This window comes from Poecilia reticulata, linkage group LG5, assembly GCF_000633615.1.
Source record: "Poecilia reticulata strain Guanapo linkage group LG5, Guppy_female_1.0+MT, whole genome shotgun sequence".
Classification (NCBI taxonomy): domain Eukaryota; kingdom Metazoa; phylum Chordata; class Actinopteri; order Cyprinodontiformes; family Poeciliidae; genus Poecilia; species Poecilia reticulata.
In genome coordinates this window covers 20,438,731-20,463,689 of record NC_024335.1, presented here as the reverse complement: position 1 = coordinate 20,463,689, position 24,959 = coordinate 20,438,731, and the positions used below count along the sequence as shown (strand labels likewise).

The window sequence follows — 24,959 nt, the reverse complement described above, 5'->3', positions numbered from 1 at the left end:
ATTTTAACGGCACAAACCTGCACAAACGGAGCACTAACCATTCAGACCATTTGCTGGATTTTTTGACGTGGGTGGGGTGTCAGCTTCACACAGCTAATTCAGCTCTCCCTGTGCCGGGAGCAGCCAGAGAGGTGGATCCGGCGGATCTGACCATATTCACGGCGCTTCTGACCGATTTATCGGTAAAAAATTACTCATATAATCATGTCAGTGTTGTAACTTTTAATCAACAGCTATCAAAATAAAAATACATACATAAATAAACGTGGTCTTGTGTGGAGGTCTTTTTACGCTGTTTTGTGTTATTTTAAACGCGAAGTGAATCGATCTTTTTTTCAKCTTTTGTCTCGTAAGCCTGACAAATAAAAGTCAGTCAACAAACACAGGTTTCCAACACGTTGTGTGCATTTATAATTGTTCATTTCTGATAAAATGAGGAGGGAAGCTGGCCGATAGCAGGGCACAAAAAATAAAGACTTCCTGAAAAGATCAGAGTGTAAACTTTTTGGTAAATCCCCTTCTAATGTAAAATATGACATTACTGGATTAAGGAGATGTCTAGTATGCTATCACACATAATATTTTTTGAGAATTTGGAAACAAGTGCTTTTTATTTCCCAAAGTTATTGGAGAAGAGGAGAGAATGGATATTTCAGCTGCCTGAAATAATGTGTTCGCCCTCTATAAAATGGAAACAAATTAATTTATCTGCAAGTCTTTTACTGTTTTCATTCATCTTTTTATCAACAATAATTCCCGTGAGTTTCATAACATTTGCTCTTTTTTGACAAAGTTAGGATGGGGGAACAAAATATTTTAAGCACCTGATAAAATCTCCACTGATGTTTTGAGGATTTCTCTTTGAAGATGAAAGACCTGCTTGTTGTCGGTCGAAAGCTTTAGCTCTCCACAGATTAGGAAAAAAAATGTAAAAATAAAATCAGATCCAAGTCACAAACGCAATTTGTGTTTAGGAGAAACAAGATTTCTAAGTGTTTGTTCTGGTCAGAAGAAAAACTTTGGTAAAATAAAATTACACCTAAATCCCAAAAGATCATGAATTATTTTGGGCTTAATTGAATTTCTAATTACAATAATATGTATTTAACTTTTCAACCTTTATATGATTAGGATTTGTTTTATCGGCAGAGTGCAAAAGTCTGCACAGTTTCTGAATTTGTTCACATTTTCTCTTGCGTCAGCCACAAATTTCAATAAATTTTTTATTTCTTTTTTTAAATAGCACAAGCCAAAGTCATGAACAAATATGAAGTGGAAGGAAAATTATACAAGACTCACCAATATGTTTACACGGCACCTCTGGAGGAGTTGTACAGATCCACAACTCAGGTGGGGAAAAATTATTAGCAGGAATGTGATGTAATATTTCAGAGCATAAATGCACACCAAAATAATTTGAGTGCCGTTTGTAAAAACTTTGGGAAATATTTTTGTCATATTCTTTCAACATTGTTATTCTACTACTACTCTTTGTTGGGCTATCACATTAAACACTACAAAATACACTCACGTTTGTTGTGAGTGTATTGAATTTTTTAATTTTTTTTGCAAGGAGTTACTAAAAACCTTCAGCTTACAAGGCAAACTAATTTGGAAAAGTGTTTATTCTTATATTCTACAGGAAGAAATAAAGACGGAAGACATGGACATAAGAAACTTGCATCATTAAACCATATGACAACTGTGAAGAAAGTCAAAGCAATAAAGTAACATCTGCAATTAGTACAATCTTTTGTTAAACCAGCACATTCATGGGGACGGAGGGGGTGGAAGTCTTGCACAGTAGAAGCTAAATTTATTGCCTGATCACACAGAATGAAAACGTTTTTAAGCCCTTCGGATAAAGTCTCCTTTGCTACTCAGTGTCTTGTTCAAAACCTGCGTCAAGAAAAACTCTTTGGTACAACGTACTGAACGCCGGTTGCTTATCCAGGTGTGGCTGGATTCCAAGTATACCAGCGTTTATAAACCGACTGCAGAGCTGTCCATCCAGAAGAAAGAAAAAAACAGTTTCACACTCAAACTCTGAGAAAATGCAAAGTAATGCAGAACCTTGACAATACCTCAAAGGAGCGGGGGGGGAAGCCTGGTTGTCAGTGTATTTTTGGATAACTGTCATTGATGCACACTGTGTTAAATGTCTTATTCTGTGGAGGTGTTTGTGTAAAAATTTACCAAAAAAAATAAATATTTTTTTCTTCCTTTTGTTGTTGGTGGTGATGATAAATCTTAAGACTGTTCTTAAAAATCACTGGTTACTTTTTTAATCTGATAAGCACCGTGCAGGGACAAACTGAACAAAGTCTCAGGCCAAAAAGTGTAAAAGCTGGGCACACGATGACTGGCAAAGATTTGGCTCAACTATACGACACCCACTGGATTGCCGTTTCACAAAGCTTCTTTCACTTCCGTTTGTGTCAGAAAAGTGCAAATTTCAGTTCTTGAAGAGAAAAAGAATGTGCACCAGCGATACACCTGCACTCAGAAACAACAACAACAAAAAAAGCCAATTAAGAAAGAGTTCACCAAGTACGAGTGTAGGGCGTTACTGAACGTTTTCCAATTAGTGACAAAGCCTCGACTGCTTTCCTCTCCGTCGTTTGGATGTGCTGGCAACCATGAGGGTTCTGCTCGCAGACATGAGTGAATTTCCTGGCCGGGTTCTTTCACGACGTATAAAAATGGCGGCGGTGCGCAGGCTTTAGGAGGAGAGCCATGGATGGGAGAGGCACTGGGCCGCCGTGGCCCTCCGTTCAGGCACCAGGTCCAGCATGGGCAGCAGGAAGCTGCTGAAAGAGTGGGCCTCCTCCTTGGACCACTCGTACTTCTCCACCAGGACGTCAAACAGGCCCCACGGCTTCAGCTTGGTGATGTGTCGCAGGTCGCCTGGGAGACACACGTTTCACAAGATTCAATCTCGGTGGACCTTCACAGAGCTGAGCCTCATTTAGTTTTTTGCAGGTTCTGTCCTGAGCGGAGCAGATGGCTGCTCCCCTTCGAGGCGTCACATGCTTAGCCTGAAATAGCATCTCCTCTCCCAAATACCTGAGGATGTTTCAAAGTTGAAAGGGGAAGCAATTCTCCAGCAGACAGCTGGCGGGTGCGTTTACCTTTCTTGGTGAAAAACTCCTTGGAGTATTTGCCCGCCACGATCAGCTTCCGAGGAACCTTGCCAAGCAGCTCAATGATGAGCGCTATGTGATCTGGGGGAAGGGGAGACACAGAAACGCACGGTGAGTACAGGTGACGAGAATCATCACAATATGAAGATCCACAAAAAGCAATTCCAACCCTTCAACTTGTTTTTTCTCTCCACATTTTCCGACGACCGCAAACTTAAGTGTATTTTAAGGGAATTTTTTTAAGCGATCGACACAAAATAGAACAATTGAAAGAAAAGAAAAAAGAAAAAAAAAAACATGCTTTCAAACAGAAAAAGATGCTATACATACAGAACCATAACACCAAGAAGAGAAACCCAATCGGATTAGTCAGGATTGTCATTTGGTGGGGGGAAAAAAAAAAATATAGGAAATTTTAACCAGTCCTGACTGAAAAAGGTCAAGTTTGATACATGAATATAATTTAACAACCTTCATTCACCCAACACAAGTCGCTGTTTAAAATAACTTCTGTTGTGTGAATGAAAATTGATGATCTGTGATAAGAGATCTATGGATGTTACTGGTGGTGTCGTAATAAAAGGGGGCTGCTGCAAATTTGCGTTTTTACATTTCAGATTTTTGCTATAAGTACTAAAAACCAACATCTTGTTTTCCTTTTACAATCACACATGCACACACGTCAATCACATAAAGTTCTGATAAAACACACTGAAGTTTGTTGTTGCAAATAAAAGCTAAAGGGGTATAAATAATTTTTGCAAAGTACTTTATTCAGAAAAGAAAGAATTGAATTTCATAGAATAAATAAATCTTCACTTTAATGTTTCCGTATAGACGGAAACAGTTTTAGAGTTTTATATATTTCAGATCCCAAATTGAATCCATTTCTGACACTCAAGCCAGGCGGCCATTTGTAAAGGAAGTCCTGTTTTCTGAACCAACCTTCATCTCTGGAGTAGTCCTCTCCAGAGTGCGGTTCAAACAGATAATCTCCAGTAGCAAGCTCAAAGGCCTGACGAAAACAAAACACACATCCAGAATTAAGGAGGGTTTAATTACAGCTATGCCAGTCAAGACTTTATTCTATTTTGTTTTTTCTGTTTCTGCCTCTGAAAACTTTACATACCAGAAAGTTTCCTGCTAAAAGACGACGCCTAATTATTACACTCAACAATGAATCAGTTACAGACATGTATATGTAGCTACAATTATGGATGGATGAATAAAATCCCATAAAAAAAATAATGTTTTTTACAAAAATAATTATTTACACCTCTAATATTTCCAATGGAATCAACGTAACCAAAGCATTTGTTGTAATACTAGACTATTTTAAGTCAATATGTTCAGAAATAAAAAATTAATGCATTACTTCCTGTTTGTCTGGGTTCAAATATATTATATAAACAATAAAAGTCAATGCTGGAGAATTTATTTTAAAGGCTTTTCCCTTTAAAGTTACAGCAGCCTCTCTCTACTGACAGGCTGCTGTAACTTTAACAGAATGTACCCAGCGTTCATTGCACTGCCCGTGCAGCGGTCCTGTGTTTGTGTTTTACCATGCAGGCGGTGCTCCAGATGTCTGCTGGAGTGCTGTACCCAGCTCCGATCAGAACCTCCAGCGAACGGTATTGCCGTGTCTGAATGTCGTCTGTAAAATGCTTGTGCTGCAAAAACAAACGCTGAGATCTCAGTAAAATTCACAGATCCCAAAATAAACAGATGAGCTACGAGATAGAAAACAAAAAACTCAAAATGCTTATAATGAACAGATGTTGAGGTATATATATATATATATATATATATATATATATATATATAAAAAGGCTTGATTTCTGACAAAGTACACGATCAAGACTAACCCGTAGAGGCCCCGCCCACTGACACCTACAAGAAGCCGACTTGTTGCTGATGGATGCACATTTTTACTCACCACCCAGCAGGCATTGCCAAGGTCAGCGATCTTGACCTGCAGCTTGTCGCCGTTAAGAGGATCCAGGGGGTTTACCAACAAACCGTCTGCTGAGCCTGGCACAGAGCGGAGTCAGAAATCAAGACAAAAACAGATGAGAGACTGACACCGAGTCCTCTCCAACACCACAGATTACAAAAAAAGATATCCAGGAATTTTACAGACTGGAACTCGAAGAAGCAAAAGAAAGCTTTTGCTGCAAAGTGTTCGCAGTTTGCAGTGGGCGTTCATTAGAAAGTTGAAGTTACAGTGGAGGATTTGATTTAATGTGTGAAGTCTAGAAAATAACACCTTCATAATGCAGCAGTCTGACTGGATTCAACCCACACAGTTTAGAACGTCAGCAAGCCATTTCTTGCTCAATCTGCATTGATCCGCACATCAAACTACAATCTGGTTTACATCTGCATTAATTTTGTGATGTAGTTTTGTTTAGTCTTTAAAGAAAATAATAAAGCATATTCATTTCAAATTTTCTTCATATTCATGTAATTTATCCCGGTCTTGTAGTTTTCAACAGATAAGGGAGTGCACTCGAGACTTTCAATATAAATGGTGAATATTTTTCTAATTAAATTCAGCTGTTTCTGTAGAGAAACGACACGAGCATGATGGATTTTGTCAAATCTTGAAAGTGCAGTAAAATAGGCTAAAATATCTGTTCTGCAACTAACCACTCTGGCCGTCCTCTTCCTCACACTCCTTTTTGTTCCCCCCTTGCGTCTCCATGTCCTCCATCTTTTTCTCCCGTCTTTCCCCGTCGTTTGGCTCCACGGCGACGTTGGAGCCGAGGGAAGCGGGGAGAGGCTCCGAGGCGGGATCGGCCTCTGCCGGCGAGGCGTCAGAGGTTTCATGCTCCTCTTTGTTACATATAGAGTCTGGAGTCTCTGCAGTGCTTTCTGGTTGGTTCGCGTTCTGTTGGTCCTCCTGCTCTTCCGCAGACTCCTTGGTCCCTTGTTTTTCTGAACTGTCCTTGTTCTCCGGTGAGGAGGAATGGCCGTTGCAGTTGATCTCCATTCGGTTCTCCTCCTCCGCTGCGCCCGCTTTCCGATGACCTGGCTGAGGCGTCAGAGGAGGCTGCTCGTCGGGAGTGGAGTCTGCAGCAAAAAAAAAACAAAAAAACAAGAAAAATAAAAGGGTTTATTTCATTTAATAAAGACTTTTAATGACACAGTTCTTTATCCAGAACCCCTGTGATGAAAATAAATAAATAAATAAATAAAAATAATTACTGGGCTGCAAAAAACTTGACAAATGTGTCAAAGTTCATCTGGCTTTACACGTACAGGCAGAACTACAATGGCGTGGTTTAAATGGTCTAGTCAAAGTCCAGACAGAGAAATTTGGTGATTGATGTTCACAGACACCCTGATTAAAAATAACAAAAAAAAGGTAAACAACTTCAGAAAACCTGCAGGTACAGAGAAAAGCTTTGCATTTGGAAAACATTTTTAAATATGCTACATCATTTTCTTAGCACTGAGTTTTCCAAGAAAAGTCTAAAAAACTTCTGACTTTACAAAACGTGAAAAAGGTCAGGGCATACAGCTGGAGTTTTTGTCATCATCAAACATTTTTTTCTCCATATTCAATAATTTGGGGGCATCTGTTCAGTCAAAATGAAGATTAGATGAGGTCATAGTGACAGTGTACACATTTCAGCTGTCACCATTGAAAGATAAGACAACATTGTTTTTGTCCTGCATTTTACCAGAGTTTAAAGAGTTTCTCTTTTCCTGGGGAATTAACAGGAGCTCATCCTTCAGACAGGTGAAGATTTAGTTTTCACCAAACAAGAGAGAGTTTGTTTGCTCTTCACCAAACAAACTCTCTTTATTCTCATTGCAACAGTGGATGGAAAAATGTTTAGAGTCTGAAATTACAAATATTTTCCACACTTTTCCCACAGGACGAGATGATGAAGATTGGATGGGGAATACTCGGGAAGTGCAAATATTCAACCATTTATTACTTTTTCCCCCCATCCTTAGTTAAATCTGGGAATTCACTCGGCACCCATTTCACATTGTGGACATTTCTGGACTCTCTAGAAGCCTCGTTTTGGCCAATAAAACATTTTGTGATAAATTCAGCAGAGGAGATCCTAATCAGACTTGTGAAGCTGCTGGAAGAGCATACGACTGAGATTCAAAGATGACACCAGATTCAAATCCATTACTCACCTGTGCTTGTGTGGTTAGCAACGTCTTGCAGCGTTGAAGAGACGGGAACAGTAGCCGAGGATGAATCTTCATTAGTCTCCGTCTCATCGTCGTCGTCATCTTCCTCTGCAGCATCAGGCATTGCTCCGCCTTCCATCTCCTGAATCCTCTTCTCCAGCAGCTCTGCTTGCTTCTTTTGCTTTTTCTTCATCTTCTTTTTCTTATTCTTTGACATTTTGGCCACCTGCGAATGGAGAACACGCAGTACTCCAATCACATTTAACTCCCCATGTTCTGAGAAAGTGTCACATCACAACATATGAAGGGCGAGAACTCACCGTTTTGGGTGCCGGCGCTGTACTCACTGCGGGAGAAGGGGAAACATCAAAGGGAAATAATGTTGAGTGATACGCGGCACATTCATAGCCGCTCTATAATTAGTATTTCGTTCTGGTGGCTGGGTTTTGCCAACACACTGCCCCCGCGGAGGCTCGGAGTCTCATAAACTTCTCTGAGTGAGTAGACGACAGCCGCAACCAATCCAGCGGTGACTCATAGCGAGAAGGAGCTCAGCTCGCCGCTTTTATTAGAAGCAGCTTTTTACTCAAAACACGCAATATCATCAAATACAGTGGCACTACAAACTATACGGTTTCCTTAGAAAACCAACAATACGTGTAGAAAAAAAATAGCTTTGGTTAAGAAGTCAGAGACCACAAAAACTGAAACAAAAGTTGTATTGACGAAAATATTGATGCTGGACAAATATTTTATTATACTGGATATTATTAAGTCAACAAAACTTGCTTGGGCCCTACAAGAGAATTTTATAGCAGAGAACGTTCCACATGTTTGTTCAATGTATGTCAGTTTTACAAATGAAACTGTGATAGACCACTGTGCTGGTCTATCAGAGACCTCTAGACCTCTCAGGTCTTCTGGCTCTGGTTCTGCTCTGCATCCCCAGAACCAGAACCAAGCGAGGAGAAGCAGCATTCAGCTTCTATGCATCACAAATCTGGAATAAGCTTCCAGAAAACTGCAAAACAGCTGAAACACTGAGTGCCTTTAAATCTAGACTAAAAACCCACCTGTTTACAGTTGCTATTGAAACACTAATCATGAAACACTAATCAATAATCTGATGTGCAAAATGTAATGTTGACGGCTGTGTGTTATATGACTTTGTAATTGTGTGTTTTTTTGATGTAAAGCACTTTCAAATGTCTTGTTGCTGAAAGGTGCTATTGAAATAAAATTTGACTGATTGAAACGTATTAATAGCTAAAGTTTTGAATTAAAGCTCCTCCACAGTCTTAAGTCGATGGGTCCATATTTCCGTTCAAGTGTGAAACATAAGAAATGGCTACCTGCAGATCCAGATGGAGGTGGAGCGCCAGACTTCTGCCACTGTGTCGCCTCGGCAGCCATCTTCTTGATGTAGGGCTCGTTGACAGTCAGCAGAATGTTTTCAGGCTTGATGTCTGTATGAATGATTTTACACTTGGCGTGGAGGTAGTCTAGGCCCTGCAAAACCTGCAGAGAGTCGGATGATAATGAAGCGTTTTCTGGATAAAATGTGTTCAAATGTAGTTCAGGGGAATAAGCCCGGTGTGATATGTGTGAATGTTTTTGTAACAAGGATTACATTTAGGTTTGCTCAACCACATTTGGAGCGTTGCAATTCTCTACCTGTCGTATGATGCTTTTCACACAAGGCTGGGGCAGGCCTTGATAATTTGATTTTATAATCCACTTCAGAAGGTGGTAGCCCAGGACCTCAAACACCATACACACATCTGAAGAAATCTGAGTCAAGGAAACCTCTTGTAAAAAATTATTAAAAATCTGCAGCCTTTAACTATCTGTAACAATCAGTGACAGATTCATAATTAAGTAGAGGATACGAGTTCCATTCATCCCAGAAATCTTGAAGTCATCTAGCAGCTGCACCACTTTCTCTCTGTTGGGATCTCTGGGGTCCGTGTTTCTCACCTAGAAAACATCAGTGAGGCATGTGGCAACGTCACAAATTGAGCATAAGTGGTAATAGGTTGAACGTATACATTTTCACCAAATGTTTACATGTACTGTGTATAAAGATGTGCATCTCACTTTTCTTCAATCACATTAAATAGTTCAAATAAATAATAGCATAGGTAAATTTCTGGTCTAAAAAAAAAAAGTGAAATTAAGCCTAATTAAATTAAAACTGATGGCGAGGAAAGACGACAGATTCATTTTTTTTTATAAACACTTGATTAAAGTATATACTGTATCTTTGTTCCTTACAGATTTCAGCAGCTTGATTTCGTCCAGCGCGGTCTCTGTGTAATGTTCAGCACTTTTTACAACCTTCATGGCCACAAATCGCTTCTCCCTGAGAGAAAAAGAAATAAAAAAAAAATAAAAATATAAAACTACAAATTCTGCCGTCAGAACTCTGATGTAGAAAGTTGGACGCCTCTGAGCCACCTAGAGTTCAAAGTAAAACTCTGGGTGTACTTTGAAAACAGAAGGTTTTGTATGCTGCCCATATGAAACAGAAAGTTACAGGTATATATTATTTATTAGCACTTCTGATGGTTTGTACAGTATGTCATTAACCTACAAGCACACAGTCCTGGACTACAAAAAACATACTTCCTGATGAAAGCTGTTGGACTTGATGAAAGCAGTCCAGCAGCTTTATCTATTACAAACATTTTTTTAAAAATCATATCCGTCTTAACAGCAATTAGTCATTCCTACTGGTTCTTCTACTTGCAACCAAAAACATGCTCAGCTTGGGTGTGGCGTCATTTCTAGATCTGAAGCTCCGGTTTCTGAGAAACAATGCAGCTAGCTGGCAGAAACAGGCAGCCACTGCAGCCTATAGTTTCTGTGACATACCCTACAGTTTTGTCAAATACCTTAATTTTCCTTTGTGTGTAAATTTAAGACATCTGCTTAAAATAAATAAATCCTGAACATGCTAACCAACATGTAAAAGTGAGTCCTGCTCATTTTTGTTTCTTTTTCCTTAAACCGATGAGCAGACTTACTGGATGTCCCAGGCCAGCCACACGGTGGAGAAGTGACCCCACCCAAGCTTACGGATCACGTGGTATCTTCCATTGAACAGGTCGCCGATCTTCACATGATGATATCCACCTGAATAAACGCATACGCAAAATGGAAGACCAGGTGAAATGATGTTGTGGTCTCCATGTGCAGTAAAATCAGGAGTAGTAGGTTTGGATTAAAACAACTTGAATCCATTAAAAAAAAAGGCGAAGGCTCATAAACTTTAGATGTTTGTTTGAGGAACCAAAAAAGGACCAAGACGAGATGGAAATAAAATTCCAGACAGTGTAGGAGCCATGATGTGTTACTTGGTGTGGGCAAAAACACTCTCCTTTCTCCAGCTTATTACCTTTGCCCACAGTTCTGATCCAAGTAAACCAACAGTTCAGAACTAATAAAAAAAAAAAAGAAGAAAAATCTGAAGAGACGGGGCGAGACAGTTTGTTGCCCGAGTCAAAGGAAAACGGATAACTAGACCAGAAAGTACAACAGATTGTTCCCTGGTTTAAAAGTCAAGAATCAGCAGAAATCCATCAATAAAGACTAAAAATTGCTTCCATCACTCCAGCAGCTTCATCCATCACAAACATTTAAAAAAAATAAATTTCAATCTGGACCAAAACTATTTTCCTCCAAGAAGTTAGAATCCATTTCATTTCATCATGCAGATGCAGAAGTGATTTCTGAAGACCAAGGGAGACCCTACCCCTGCAGTAATCATTGGGATCCTCCTGTTCGTCGTCGTCGGAGCCCAGGATCTCTTCATCCTGCTCTGGAAGGGGAGCTTCTCCCTGACCCTGCAGAGACGCCCCGCCGCGACCATGAGGCTCTGGCCTGATGGGACAACAACAAACAGTATGCTGAGAACAGTACTGGGAGGCCTGGACCGTCAGCGATGGAGAGATCAGCAAGATGCATTAAAATAAGCACTAGCTCACTTCATTTAGTAAAAAAATCAGGTCAAACAGACACAGGAGAACTCAGGTGAACTTTATATAGTGTGTATATATATATATATATATATATATATATATACAGTATTATTTACCGTAATCACACTTTGGTGACTAATAAAAATAAATGCTCACTTTGATAATCCAGCAACAACATTGTTCCTTTGTTAAAAACTGAGCTTCGCTGCAGCATTAACTGCAATCCAAAAATATTTAGTCTTTTTCAAATTGCATTAACCAGCAGCTGGACAATGTGGAACCGTTTATAGTTCATTAACATAAAACCCAAGGCCAACTTGCAGTTTTAGCATTACATGGAATGGTCAAAACGAAAAAAAGAACGAAACAGCCTTTTAAGAAACTGGCAATGCTGCTGTGTCTAATGTTATGTACCACAAACCAAGTCAAATTAATCAGCTTTATCTTTTGTGTAACATCATGAGCCTTGGAAATCCAACTAGAAAAACAACTTATCTTCCTCGCTCTTACAGATCACAAAGTGACTCCAAGAATCTGCCTCATGACCAGCATACATTACCATCAGTTATATAAGTATCTAAACAGTAGTAAATAGTAGTGATCCAGGAAAAAAAAAGAAAAAAAAAAGTATAATTTAGACACAGTCACAATTATTGTTCTAAAGTAATCCTGAAGAAAAAAGTACAGTTTAATATTTCTATGGGACTAATAAAGTTTAAAGTAGAGCAAGATTTTGTAAAGGCCGTTTACAGAGTGAAATGTTTGAGTTGTGCACCATAAAAATAGGAATTAATTTTACATCACTTCAAAAATAAGGAGGCAAGAACACAACCCAATTTCTTTGGCAGTTGATTATTTGGGTCTTTGTTTGCAAGTGAAAGGCCAAATGAAATCCAGAATTAATGAGTAGTACCACCCAAAAACTCTGGAAGAAAAGGAATTATTGACAAATAATGTGTAACCTGATACACACAAAGTAGTTTATTTACAGTAAAAAAAAAAGTTATTCTTTTAAAAACATTCTTCAAACATAAGTACATAGACCAAATGACAGTTTTTTAATAGGCCTTCGTCTAATTGTGTCATCCAATTGTGACATTAATGACATAGATTTCACCCATTAATCCCTTTGCTTAAATTATTCACTCCTTTACTTTAGCGTATCATACAAAGTTGACAGAATTTTCTTCTCTTGACGTCAGAGTCCAATCGGAGGTTATTTTTTAAATGACGTACAAAATGTGCATTTAAAATCTAAGTCTTCCGAGATACGCCGATATATTACCAAATAAAGAGCGAGGCTTGATTGATTTTATTTTTGAAAGAAAAACACAAATGTCTTTTTGACGAACTGGAAGTGTTTTCATAATGAGGGAAACACTTCTACACAGTAAAATTACATATTAAAGATCAGCCTTACTTTCACTCCCGATTAAAGTAAAGATTGTTCAGGAGACTCGAGTCCAGACCTCCAGTGCAAGTTGAGTCCACAGAGAGTCCAAGTCAAGTCTGAGGACTTTGTTTGAACAAGACTCAAATCTAAGTCGCAGAATGAAGTCAGATGACCCAGCTACCTCTATGTGACCAGATTGTCAACACATTTTAATACTTTACAATCTATTATCGCTATGGCGACCAGCCAAACCCCTTGCGTCACCTCAGCATCTACACAACAGCGACCGTTATTATTAGACCTCGCACCAAACACCTTATATCTTCTTAAAATTCCTGCTGCAGTAAATTCCTGACTAAGTGAGGACATGATGTCAACTACAGCCGCTGTGAATGAATGAGTGAGTGAGCGAGTGAGTGGGAGGGGCGGTGTCCTTGCACTGGAGGACAGCACACCTCTGCAGGACGGAAGCAAAAGATAAATCATGGCGGTACCCTGATGTGACCGGTGGTTCTGAATAAAACATAACCTCTCTTCTCTTACAGACTTGCAACAGAGGATTCATTTATCGTTTATGAAATTTTCAAGTAAATTAATCGGCGTAGGGTATTATTAAAACATAAAATCCCCTGTACACCAGTGCCCAAGAAAAAGGGAGTGCACACTATGAAAACGGACGAATTCGGATGTTTACATCACAGCTTTTAGACAATAGATGCCAAAACATCACGATTGTGATTTTCCAAGATGTGTATGATGTGAGTTAACAGACTTTGTCACCTGTTATTTCCACGTAGAGGAGTCAGTTCAATGCCTCCTCATCAAAACACACCAGGGTACTTCAAGGACTTCTGCAACACTGAAGATACTGTTGTACCCTTCCTCTTTCAGACAGTCGAAGCCTGAAGGGTGCCACAGCTCTTAAACCCACCACAACAACAACACGTCCTACCTGCAAGATGCACGGATGCCCATGGGACGAGAAGCAAGGAGGAGGAGGACCAGGTACTGAAAAAGCCTCTCACTCCATTCGCCCGAAGAGCAAAATATGTGACGGAGATTCAGAAGTGGGAAAAGTAGAGAGGAGGCAGCAAAAGCAGTCTGAGCTGATGACTGAAAAGCCAAGGAGACAGCAGGAGAGGGGGAGAGAGAAGAGATGAGGAGAGTGGGAAGGCGAGATGTGGTGAGGCCAAGCTGCAGACCGAGTCCCAAACTGCAGGCTCCCACTACACGCTGCGATTCTCGCTCACTTTCTGCTCTCTCCCACAGTCACTGCCTCTCCGTCGCTCCGTCTGACCGAGATCTCTCCTTGGCTGTCGTCAGCTTTTGGCCCCGCCCCCCTCTCGCTGACAGCTGGAAGGTGATTGGGGGAAAGAGCCCAGCACTGCATTGCAGGTGAGGTGCGACATCAGTGCCCCCTCCTGATCCGACCAAAAGCCGTTGTCCTCTGTCCCCCCAGACAGTCCATCGTCACCAACTTCCATCCGTGGCCTTTATTAGCTAAATGAGCAAGAAATACACAGCTTCTCTCCAATCCGGGCCCAGAATGGGCTTTTCTAACAGCGACAGGACTTACTTCACGTGTTTCACATCAAATATTTTGAAATATTTGTCAGAAAAAAAATCCAACTGATACTGATACTTTCAAAAAAACGCCAGACAGCCACTGCACACAGTTTCAAAAAGCTTTTTTGACAGGTCGTCATCCAATCGCAGTTAGATGAAGATATGCAACTTTTATGTTGCACACTTATTTTGTGGGGATAAAAGTCTACATTAGAGACCCACAGCATCATAGATCAGCAAAAAAGTATTTAGCAATGTTTATTAAAAAAAAAAAAAAAAAAAAAGTTAGTGGCATCAACAATTGTGCCACTAGTGAATTAATCAAAAACAATTTCTTTATTTTTGGTTTTCATCCTTTAAATAAATGTACTCCCTTTAATGGTGGAATTTTTGTAAAGAATCATGTAAATCTACGAAGTAAAATATTTCATTTTGCTTTTGTAAAAACTTGCTCTTCACAAGCAAGAATGTCAGTAACTCAAGATTTTGGCACTTTGAACCAAACAATTCTGTTTGGGTTTAAACTGAATACATTTTATTTGGGTCTCGTCAAAAGCTGCTCTATCAAGAACAGAATGAAAGATGTAAAACATCTTTTCTTGGTGAACAACACTTTTTATGCAGAAAAGAGCAACATTTCCCCTTGAAGACAAAAGCTTGGGTGCGTGTTTGAGGCTGTTACACACACACACACACACGACGCAACACACACACACACGCTCTTTGTAGACATCAGATACTTCCTCTCCCCTCGTTTCAACCTTGACCATAATGCCTCTCTTTTTCTGAAAACTCAATCTGAACAGAAAGTTCAAGCCCCAACCACCAAACCGAACAGACTATGAGTTTCTTTGTTTGCATCTGTTTGTGTGATTGGTGCACTGAGCCTGCTGCAGGCAGGGAGTAAATAAAAGAGAAATTGCAGATACAACAGAGACGAGCACAAGCCGCAGCTTAATGCTTTCCATCACATCTGACTTTTGTCACAACAATCATAAATGTAGGAATAGTCAAAGTAACGGCACATATGATGTCCTTAAATTAAGAGTTTTAGAGAGCACTGATTTATTTGTCAGCTGATTTAGTAAACCAAATCCTGAATGTTTAGAGAGAAACAAAAATACGCTTTGTGTGAGCAAATAAAAAGTGAGAATAAAAAAAACAAGCCAAAAAGCTGGCAAAGGCCACATCACCAGCTAAATTATATGCTAACTGGACCGCAACATCATTATGGGATAAACATTTATAAAGACTTATTCTTTTAAATGCAGAAGTTATTCAGGCTGCTCTGTGAAATTATTTCACAGTAGTTGGTGAACTATGAAAACAAACTGACCAAGTTTTACCCTGTGTGAAACTTATAAGTATTTCTTGTTTAAGTTGAACTTGCACTTCTTCCAATAAGATTCACCAACCCCAGTGAGGGATAAAAATGGCAAAACTAACTCACAACCTCTTAACATATCAACAACTCTGGAAAACATGCGACATGAGAGCGTGTCGCCATCTCCTGCTTTCAAAGCCATTCTGCCACACTCGGATCAGAGAAGTAGGAAGAAAAAAACAAAACAAGGTGCAGAAGAAGACGTAGCGCCTGACGATGGAGCTGAACCAGAAACACTGCTGTCCCGGCTCCCCTCCCCTCAAGTAAAATCAATACAAAGTGCCTGACAAGCAGAATGAAGGTACGATGCACACAAAGTGTAAATGAAGGTGGTAGTAAAGCATTTCCCTTCAGCACTCCAAGCCTCAACGAAGGAACAGAGGGAGGCTCAAAACAACGTCATGAAAACTTAAAAGAAAAATTGGGATCAAATCGATTTCCACGTTGACCTCAACTAGCATCATACCGGAACCAGAGCAATCAAAACAGAGACGCCTAGCTCCACTGAGGGTTTCCTCAGTTCATAAAAACAACAGCTCTTTGCTAAACACAAACCAATGTTTACTGCCTGAAATCATCCATAGACTCCTTAAAATAATAATAATAATAATAAAATTCAGGGCAAACATGTTAATATTTCTACCACAAACAGGAAGGAAAAGGGAGAAAGAGTTGCTGCAAAACCTGCAGTGTACGGATCTGGTGCTGTGGAGGGCTGCAGATGAGAAAAGAGTTGATGGGTTATGTAATAAAAAAAAAAACAGAGCTAGTGCTGGGAGAGAAGCAGCAGAGATGAAAGCTAAACATAACACGGCGCAATAGGGCTGGTGGAAACTCGGCGTACTCCTACGTCTCCGCCTGAGCAAAAAACTGCATTGATAAAAATTTGAAGCAGGAAAGTTAAAGAAACAGGTCGTTTTTTTTTTTTTTGGATATCCCAGGGATGTGAAAAAAAAAATTCAAATATGCTCTTTGAAAAGCTGGAGGCACAAATCCACAAGAGACACAATCGGTCCTGTTCTCCCACACCAAGCAGAATACATAAGCAGGTAATGAGGTGATCAGTGAGGCTGCAGCCGTCTGTCAAAGCTCCTGAATGGAAAAAATACATCATCCTAGTATTAAGCCATGTCAGGCTCGGCGTAAACCATCACAGCTCCAACCAAAAAAATAAATAAATAAATAAAGTTGAAATTTTTAACTTCTTCGACTGGTTTCTCCTCCAAATGCATGCATAAAAGCTACTCACTTCCATGTCAGCCCACTGGCAAGTTTCACCACAGCTGTATTGATGGAGAAGATCCAGTCCAGGAGCCACATGACAGAGAAGACACAACGCTGCTGATTTTTTTGTTTTTTGTACCACTTAACCACTGACCGGAAAGGCCAAAAAAAAAAAAACTAGGTGCTGGGAAACATCTCTAGCCTCAGTTGTGATGAGGTGTGCGTTATTCACCCGCTGCTCAATGAATGCACCGTGGCTGCTGCCGAGTCCCTTTCGCCACAGCAGGCACAAAAAAGAGGGAGTGGGAGGGAAAGAGCAGGGGGCAGGAGACGTCTTAGAGGGAGGCTGAATAACACTAGGCTGGTTCCAGCGATTCATAACAAGGAAAAAAAATAATCTTTTCAATTAAAAATGCAATCCATTCGCCGTTTCACATGTTTGCAGTGTGGTGAGAAGAAGGTCAATACTGTCGCAACATTATTTGAGAAAGTTATGAGTCCAGAAGCAGAGCAGGGTGCTTTGGGATGTTTTCGCTCCACAAGCTCTAAAGCTGCATGTTGTTGGACAGTTTCCAACAACATGGAGCGGCAGGTTTTAAAATAAAACAATAAGCGGTAAACTGAAAGCTTTGTTATATATATATATATATATATATATATATCCCCTTTAGATCTATTGTCATCTGTTACCAAACACAATCAAGAAAAACGGCTAACCTGGAGCACAAGGAATACAAGCGCATTTCAATAAATTAAAATGTCCTTGAAAAGTTACACACCTATATTACATACATTAAGTTTTTAGAACAGTTAAAATTCCTCATCTTGGAACATTGGATATTACATAAACCCAAAAAAATATTTTTGCACAGACTTTTCATGCTATAAATTACAATCACATAGAGGCTACTGAACTGGTCCAGCAAACACTCTGAACGCCCTCAACAATGAGGCGTAGCCTCAAAAGGTCATTGCTAAATTAGTTTTTTAGCTGAATGCAAACATATAAATGGAAAATTGAGTGGAAGGAAAAAGTATGGTTATAAAAAAAAAGGTGGACGAGACTAACAACAGCTTTGAGAGGAAGCAAAGTTCATTCAAGAGTTGGTGGGAGAGTGTGTTTTAAAATCCATCACTCACACACATATATATATATATATATATATATATATACACACACACACACACACAAATGTATCCTGAACTACTATTGTTCTTGTCCCTCGTATTACACCACTCCTGAACTGAAGACATCAGAGATGCCTTAACTGGACTAATGATTAAAAAAAAAAAACCACTGGACTGCTGTGTAGTTGTCCAAATGTTCTGTTCAGATTAAAATAAATGTTTCATTTCGTGCAGAAATAAAGATCTTAAGAGTTTGGAAAAAGACCAGAATGGCACTGCATTAAAATTGTTTGAAGTCTGGTGTGATATTCAGTAATAATGTGGGAAGCCTATTGGTGTCAGTCCACTGCGTTTCAGTCAAGTTTAAAGTCATCAAAGCCATTTTACAGGGACTCGGAGTGTTTCAATCTTCCCTCTGCTTCCTCTATGGTGATGCTCACTTTATTTTTCAGCAGGACTGAAAATGTAACATTAAATGAGAAACTAAACTGGGAAATTTCATTAGTGTCATACTTATCAAACCGGACATAAATACACTGTTGAAATATATCACACTATGTGCAATGAATCTACATCCGTTTCTCTTTATAAACTGATTCTTTGGGGTGGGAAAAAACGCCACTTTTGAAAAATATTCAAATATTTTCGGCGCACCTGAGTTTCCCTGTCTATTGTGATCGCAAAGCGCTTTCTAAACTTCCTGCTCTGCCACTTGAACAGAGTAAAGAAACCCATTATATGTAAAGAAATAAAAAAGGAAGTTTTCTGGTTACTTTTTGCCAGGTTTCCTCTGCTTCGTCCTCTTCTTCCTCGCTTGGATCGCGAGAACTAAAAAAAAAAAAATGCAAAAAGAAAACAGATCTGAGACAAAAACACGCTGTTATGTTTGTGTGACAGATAACACGAGTCCGCGTTTTTTCCGAGCCGTTACCCCAGATTTCAGTAAAAATATTAGCTACTTTTCTGAGGTGTAACAAAATTCACAATGACGGCAAAATGAGAAACTATGTAGTTAGCAGGTTACTTGGCTTAGCGGTGTATTGTGGGTATTGTTAATTTAGCTAACAGCAACTTCGAACGTTTCGCTGTGAAAATACTTATCAAGACAAACAGTCCTATTCATTATTTTTAAGCATTTGTCACAGTATGACTTATGTTTTGTCTCAGACAACGATAACGAAATGTATTGGGGAAAAAACTGTGCACTTATCATGTGAAGCTAAAGCTAACACAATCTTACCACAGAAAACACACAGCAGAGCGCATGGTACACTTTGACTCTACACCGGTAGTTAAGTAGTTTGTTTAACATTTGCTACATCTATTTAAGCAGCAATTAATCAGCGACAAGAGTCTAATGCCAATGTGTTGTGAGTAACAGGTTCAACAAGTAAAAAGCATTTTGGTTTAGTTAGCAACGTTACCTTTTCTTTCCATGCTGAACGACCAGTAAAGTGCTGCGTTCAGTGGCTGTTGGAAATGCGGGACACTGTCTTAAAGGAGGAGTGAGCTGTAAAGTGCGCTGTGTTCGGAAAACTGTAATTTCCTTTAATCTTTTACCTATGTGAATTGTTTTGGCTAATTTTAATTAACCTGTATTTTTAAATATATTTTTATATGAATTTTTGTCCCTTTCCGTTTTTGTCGTTTTCCCCCCCGATATTTACGGAGGACAGTATGCCTCATGTAACGATCCACCAGAAGGTCACCAGTTAAATAACGTTTGATCGGTGGTCATATCTGCCTTAAATCAACAGGCCCAAACAAAACTCAGAACCTACGTTGCTTGCCAACCCCCATAAAAAAAAAAGAACTCAGAACCAAAATAAAAGGGAGCAGAGTGTAAGGTATGTTTTCGAATAACAATGACCAAAATGTAGAATATTTTCTATCAACTATCAGAGCATTTTCCCACGGTCTCCTCCAACGCTTGCGAAAATCTGCAGACGCATTTAAAGTTACAGAATCACAGAATAATAGATTTAAATAAACCAAGACTACAGTAGTGATCAACCTACTATACCTACAAATAATTTTATTTTGCATCCATTTGTGGGAGTAGGAACAGCAGACTATCTGTGCTCAGATTACATTTATTAACATTAAATCACTTGCACACAACTAATTTTATAATTCCAATTTGTCTTGCGTGAAAGTGATTTCTATAAATGGGATTCTTATCCAATTGCGAGACCAAGAGGTTGCTGAGTGCAATGTTAAAGCTGCGATCAGTAAGCTCAAACTGCTGAGGCATCCAAAAATGACCCATTTAATACCTTTAAAGGTGCTCAGCTACAATGCAAATTATATGTAAAAGGCGTCTTTTAGTCTAGCTAATGACATGCATTATAAAATGCGTGGTGTGGAGAATAAAAAAGGACTGAATTATCTGAGAGATTACGTTATGCTGCCCCCATGTGGTGCTTTATTAACCACCAAACCGCAACCCAAAATAACACGCTGTTACAGCTTTGAAAAATAGTAGCCTTTATTTACTGATGGTTGTATATTTACACATAGCATGGCCTTGCTGTCTTGGTGCATTAGGTGAAGAACTCAGTGGAAAATACATGAACATATCTCAGGCAAAGCAAGCAAACCAGGTTGACTTATGACATTGGGACCTGGAGAAGAAACATCTTAATCTGATTGATGCAGATGTGTAAAAATGACAGAATTCGGCATCACCCTTCAGTATCCAGTGAGTAAACATCCACTCATGCGCCTTGCTTGGATATCCAAGAACCCAAATGTACATGAACATTTGGGTTCTTGTGATCCTCCTAATATCTAAAAAAATAAAAATAAAAAAAATCAGCCCTATATAAATTACTGACATCAATTTTTTTGTAGAACATGCGGTGAAGAAATGCATCAAAAAAAAAAACAAACATAAACTAAGCGGAAGGAAAAAAAAAAAGATGTAATGTCGTTTGGATGACTTAGCCAGAGCAACTGTGATAGCCAGAGAAATGTGGTCTGACTGGAAAATATTTTCCAGCTTCTGAAAGTGAAATGTTCACTTTAGTGGTCTGAAGGATGCTGTAAACAGTGACTTTCCAAACTATTCATACATATATATTTAATTTCCCCAATGTTATAACCTTTGATGCATTTTACCTAGATTTCATGTGATAGACCAGCACAAAGCATTGAATTGTGAAGAGCCCCAAATGTCATAACACAGAAGAAAAATGTGGAAGAACATTCTCTAGTACAATCAGACTAAAGTAGAACTTCTTGTGTGGCCACAAAGCATATTTATGTGGATGAATGGCCCAGTCAAAGTCCAGACCTAATTCCAATTAAGAAACTGTGGCACGACTGGAAAAAATTAATGTTCTCAGATGGCTTTCATCCAAAATTGTTTTGTCTCTAGATGGACAAAGCCAGTTGAAATAAAGTATTTCCAGCTGTAATTAGAGTAAAAGACAGTTCTCCAAAGTTCTGATGTTATATTTTTATTTATGGAGAAAAACAAAAAAACATTAATTTGTTTGTGCCTCTTAATTATCCAATGCCATGTGTCGGTCCATCAAATAAAGTTTGATTACAATACCTTAAAGTTTCTTGTTGTAACACAATGTGGAAAAATTAAAGGGGTATGAACACATTTTCAAGGCTCTACATCTCTGAATATGTTTGCCATCTTCGTTTTTGTAAACAGGACTATCATATCTGCAGTATGCTGAGAACTCAGTTTTCAGCCAATTAACATTAACACATTTTAGACAACATGGCTCTCTCTGTCTGCTTACATATATAAGCTGTAACTGCAGTCCCTGAGGCCAATGGGGGGGAGTCAGATATTTAATGATGCTTTTGGATACTGAAACAAGAGGCTCTCCATAAATAACAAAAACAACCCCAAAATCTGACAAATAACATTCTCTTTTACACTGATATACAAACAACTTAACAAAAAGGATCATAAATACAGAGCAAACTGGTGCCCAAAAACATTCAACACACACAATAAATGCAATAATGGTTTATAAAATGCAATATGATTAAATTACATTGACAGCTAATGCTCTCGCAGGAAACATCAGATCTGAATAAATTACGAAGCCAACCCTGTCTTCATCATGCTGCTGTGATACTGGAGCTTTGCTGACTGCTAAAACATTCATTTTGGAGCTAAAGAAGTTTCATGAATTGATGCAGAGAAAACAAACAGATGTATTTGATGAATATGCAGTTCTCCCATAAGTGATAATTTCTTTAAAAAAAATGACCAAGTCTACAAAACCAAGAAGAAATATAAAGCCTAGATTTTTTTTTCTTGTCAAAATGAGTCAATTTTATACATTTCCCCTCATATTCTGTACATACATAGTATAAATTACATACAATATCAATTTAGGCCATTTTAGGATGAACTCTGGTAATCAAATCCATACTGTTGAAGAGATTGGCTAAAGTGTCGATGAATATTCTAATGTGATAATTATTTTTGCCTAAAATACTTATGTACAAATACTGTTTGCTGCAATATCTACACAGAAATAACATTTTGTCTAATATCGGAAGGAGAGAAATACTAATAAAAAAGCCTTCTGCACTGTGCTAACTCCTAAGTAGTAAAACTTTGTAAATGTGAATCATCGAATACATTTCTTGAAATTGTTTTCAGATACTGGCATGTATGCTTTTTTTCCAGCTGGGTGACTAAAACTTGAAAACTAATAATTAAATGGTGGAAGCAAAAAAGAAGAAACAAGGAACAGTTAAAGTCGGCCTCAGAAGAGGGTTCAAATTAGGGGGAGTTATGAACATGTTATCACAACGTCCCCAAGATATAAATGATGGCAGGCACTTGAATGTCATGGTTGTGCATGTGAGCAGGAAACAAATAGATGGTCACATGTGATTGATAGTTTTAAGAGTGTTCCTTTGAAATAAAAAAGAACAATAAAATAACTAAACAAAAAGGAAGAAAAGGCGTTTCCCCACTCAGGATTCCATCTCATCGTCTAAAGGTGGTGGCTCAAAGCTGACTACCTCGTCATAGGTTAGGCCTAAAGGAGGGAAAACACAACAATTAGTACAAAATTCTTATCCCAACCCGGGTCCCCATCTCGTCCAAACTTACTCTTCCACTCCTCGATTTCCAGGTCGCGGCTTTCGAAGCTCTGGTCGTAGGGCTCCGCTTCGGGCTCGTCGTCTGGATCGTGGTACTGAGAGAAGTATTGGTGCGCCAGCGCTTCCGACGCCGTGATCCGCTTGTCTGTGTCCAGCACCAGCATTTTCTCCAGCAAGTCTACAGCTGAAAGCACAATGATTGTTGCATAATGGTTATGTAGGGTTCACAGTGAGGAACGCTGATATGTTTAGACATTCCGTGACAATCTATTCATGTGTGGTTTTACAGTACGATGTACATTAAAATAAATTGTGTGAAACTAAATTTTCCACTCAGTTCTTTCCAAAACAAAATCAAATTGGAGACACTTAACATTTGGAGATGCCATTTTGAATTACAGAAGGGATGCACACAAGCTGAGCATAAACTCTCCATAGACCTATTTATATGTACAACTCACAAAATTACAGCCTGTATCACTTGTAACTTGGTAAAAGAAATGTAAAAGGCTTTTTTTCCCCCTCCAAATTCAGAATTATGTGTTGGACTATCACATAAAATCCCACCAAAATAGATTTCTGGTTTCATTGAGACAAATTTTAAACAACAGAGGAAAGCACTGTAAAATGTAAGCAAACTTGAGTAGCTTCTAATTCCAATTCATCTGCACAATTTTACCTCTTTCCTTTACTTATAATATCTTGATGTGCTGAAACTTCATCTCAATAACTTTTAGCCCCCTGCTTGCAGTCGTTGTTAGCAGTTTCATATCAGCAACTTATTCCAATACGAAAGGTAACATTTTTCATTTTATCTTGTTTTTCACTCAGTGATGCATATGAAAAGTTAATGTAACAGCTAAAAATAAACTATGAATGAAAAAGCAGAAAGAAGTGCAAACTTATATCTGCCTCCTATTTACATAGAGAAAATTAGCTGTTCAACCCAACAGGACCATTCCAACCATATTTCAATCAAATACTCACAAAAATACACATAACTAAAACACAATACAGAATAAGTCAGCTTATTCAATGGTATACTGCTTCATCATAACATTTTTCAATTTCTTTTAACAGCAGAAATACATTTAAATCGATTTATACCACTGTGAAGATTTATGGCAACTTTAAAAACGTAATGCTTTATGACGCCACTAGGGGGAAGCAGTGAGCCAGAAGTGGTAAAAACCACAGACCGACACCGAAAGAGGAACTTACCAAGAGGGTTGGCGCCAAGGAACACATCAGCGAAGTTCCTCTTGGGCATGTGAGGAAGCGAGTTAATGTAGTTCCTTGCCTGTTAAAGAGATGAACAAAATAAGACAAACTGTTTTAAAAAATAAAATAAAATAATGCCACCTTTTATTGTCACCATCAAGAAATATTCACACAGCAACCCATCCGGGTGTAGCGAGACGGCTCCAAACTTTTAGCCAACGACCTACACTCTACACACTTAAGTTAGTACAACCCCCCATGAAGAAAAGAAGAAGAAAAAAAAAACGCTGCACAAAATTTCCTACTGAAAACTAATCACCAGTGCAACAGGAGCTGCACCACGACAGCACTCCGAAAGGCATCGCAGTGACAGGCATGGTGAGTCAGAAAGGAAACAGGGAAGAAGTGGAGCGACAGCATAGAGCGGTGGTGAGCCTGTTGGTGGGGAAGGGAAGTCTGCCGCTATCTGTTTGCAAACAAACATCGAGCTGAGAGCTGACTGCTCGCCCCCGCCCTCTGACTCCGGCTGAAGAAGGAGGCCACCTGGGGAAGGGAAAGGGGGTCTCACCTCATGGCTGGGCATCCTGCTTATGAGGGAGGCTGGGGGAGTCCCCGTCAGGCGCATTATCTGCTGCAGCTGGTTTATATCTAAAGCCATGGAGTCAAGGGGAATCATAGCG

The 24,959-nt window shown here is 39.1% G+C and overlaps 2 protein-coding genes across 5 annotated transcripts in view; both read right to left on the bottom strand.

Annotated features, from left to right (window-relative positions):
- Window positions 1-1,607: 1,607 nt before the first annotated feature.
- srpk1b (SRSF protein kinase 1b) lies at window positions 1,608-19,494 on the bottom strand. Of its 3 annotated transcripts, XM_008409308.2 has the most exons (16): window positions 19,398-19,494; window positions 18,747-18,801; window positions 11,053-11,180; window positions 10,325-10,433; window positions 9,573-9,660; window positions 9,188-9,275; window positions 8,973-9,079; window positions 8,651-8,816; window positions 7,619-7,644; window positions 7,302-7,524; window positions 5,793-6,215; window positions 5,080-5,174; window positions 4,706-4,813; window positions 4,089-4,158; window positions 3,132-3,224; window positions 1,608-2,907 (listed from the first exon to the last, which is right to left on the bottom strand). In XM_008409308.2, exons 1-16 carry the CDS (start codon window positions 19,408-19,410, stop codon window positions 2,723-2,725), a joined length of 1,977 nt encoding a protein of 658 aa, XP_008407530.1. In that variant the 5' UTR covers window positions 19,411-19,494; the 3' UTR covers window positions 1,608-2,722. The 3 variants fall into 3 exon arrangements, with proteins under 3 accessions (XP_008407530.1, XP_008407529.1, XP_008407531.1); XM_008409307.2 differs by lacking the exons at window positions 18,747-18,801; window positions 19,398-19,494 and adding an exon at window positions 16,871-16,983; XM_008409309.2 differs by lacking the exons at window positions 18,747-18,801; window positions 19,398-19,494 and adding an exon at window positions 13,624-13,973.
- A 1,924-nt stretch (window positions 19,495-21,418) lies between these two features.
- The window catches only part of mapk14b (mitogen-activated protein kinase 14b), a 21,436-nt gene continuing 17,895 nt past the window's right edge, over window positions 21,419-24,959 (bottom strand). Inside the window, exons 9-12 of one of the 2 annotated variants that reach the window (XM_008409305.2) lie at window positions 24,848-24,927; window positions 24,280-24,358; window positions 23,069-23,242; window positions 21,419-22,994 (exon numbers count right to left, since the gene is read on the bottom strand). In XM_008409305.2, coding sequence (XP_008407527.1) covers window positions 22,930-22,994; window positions 23,069-23,242; window positions 24,280-24,358; window positions 24,848-24,927 — 398 coding nt within the window. In that variant the 3' untranslated portion in view covers window positions 21,419-22,929. The remainder of the gene's footprint in view (window positions 22,995-23,068; window positions 23,243-24,279; window positions 24,359-24,847; window positions 24,928-24,959) is intronic. The other variant, XM_008409306.2, reaches the window with a different exon arrangement.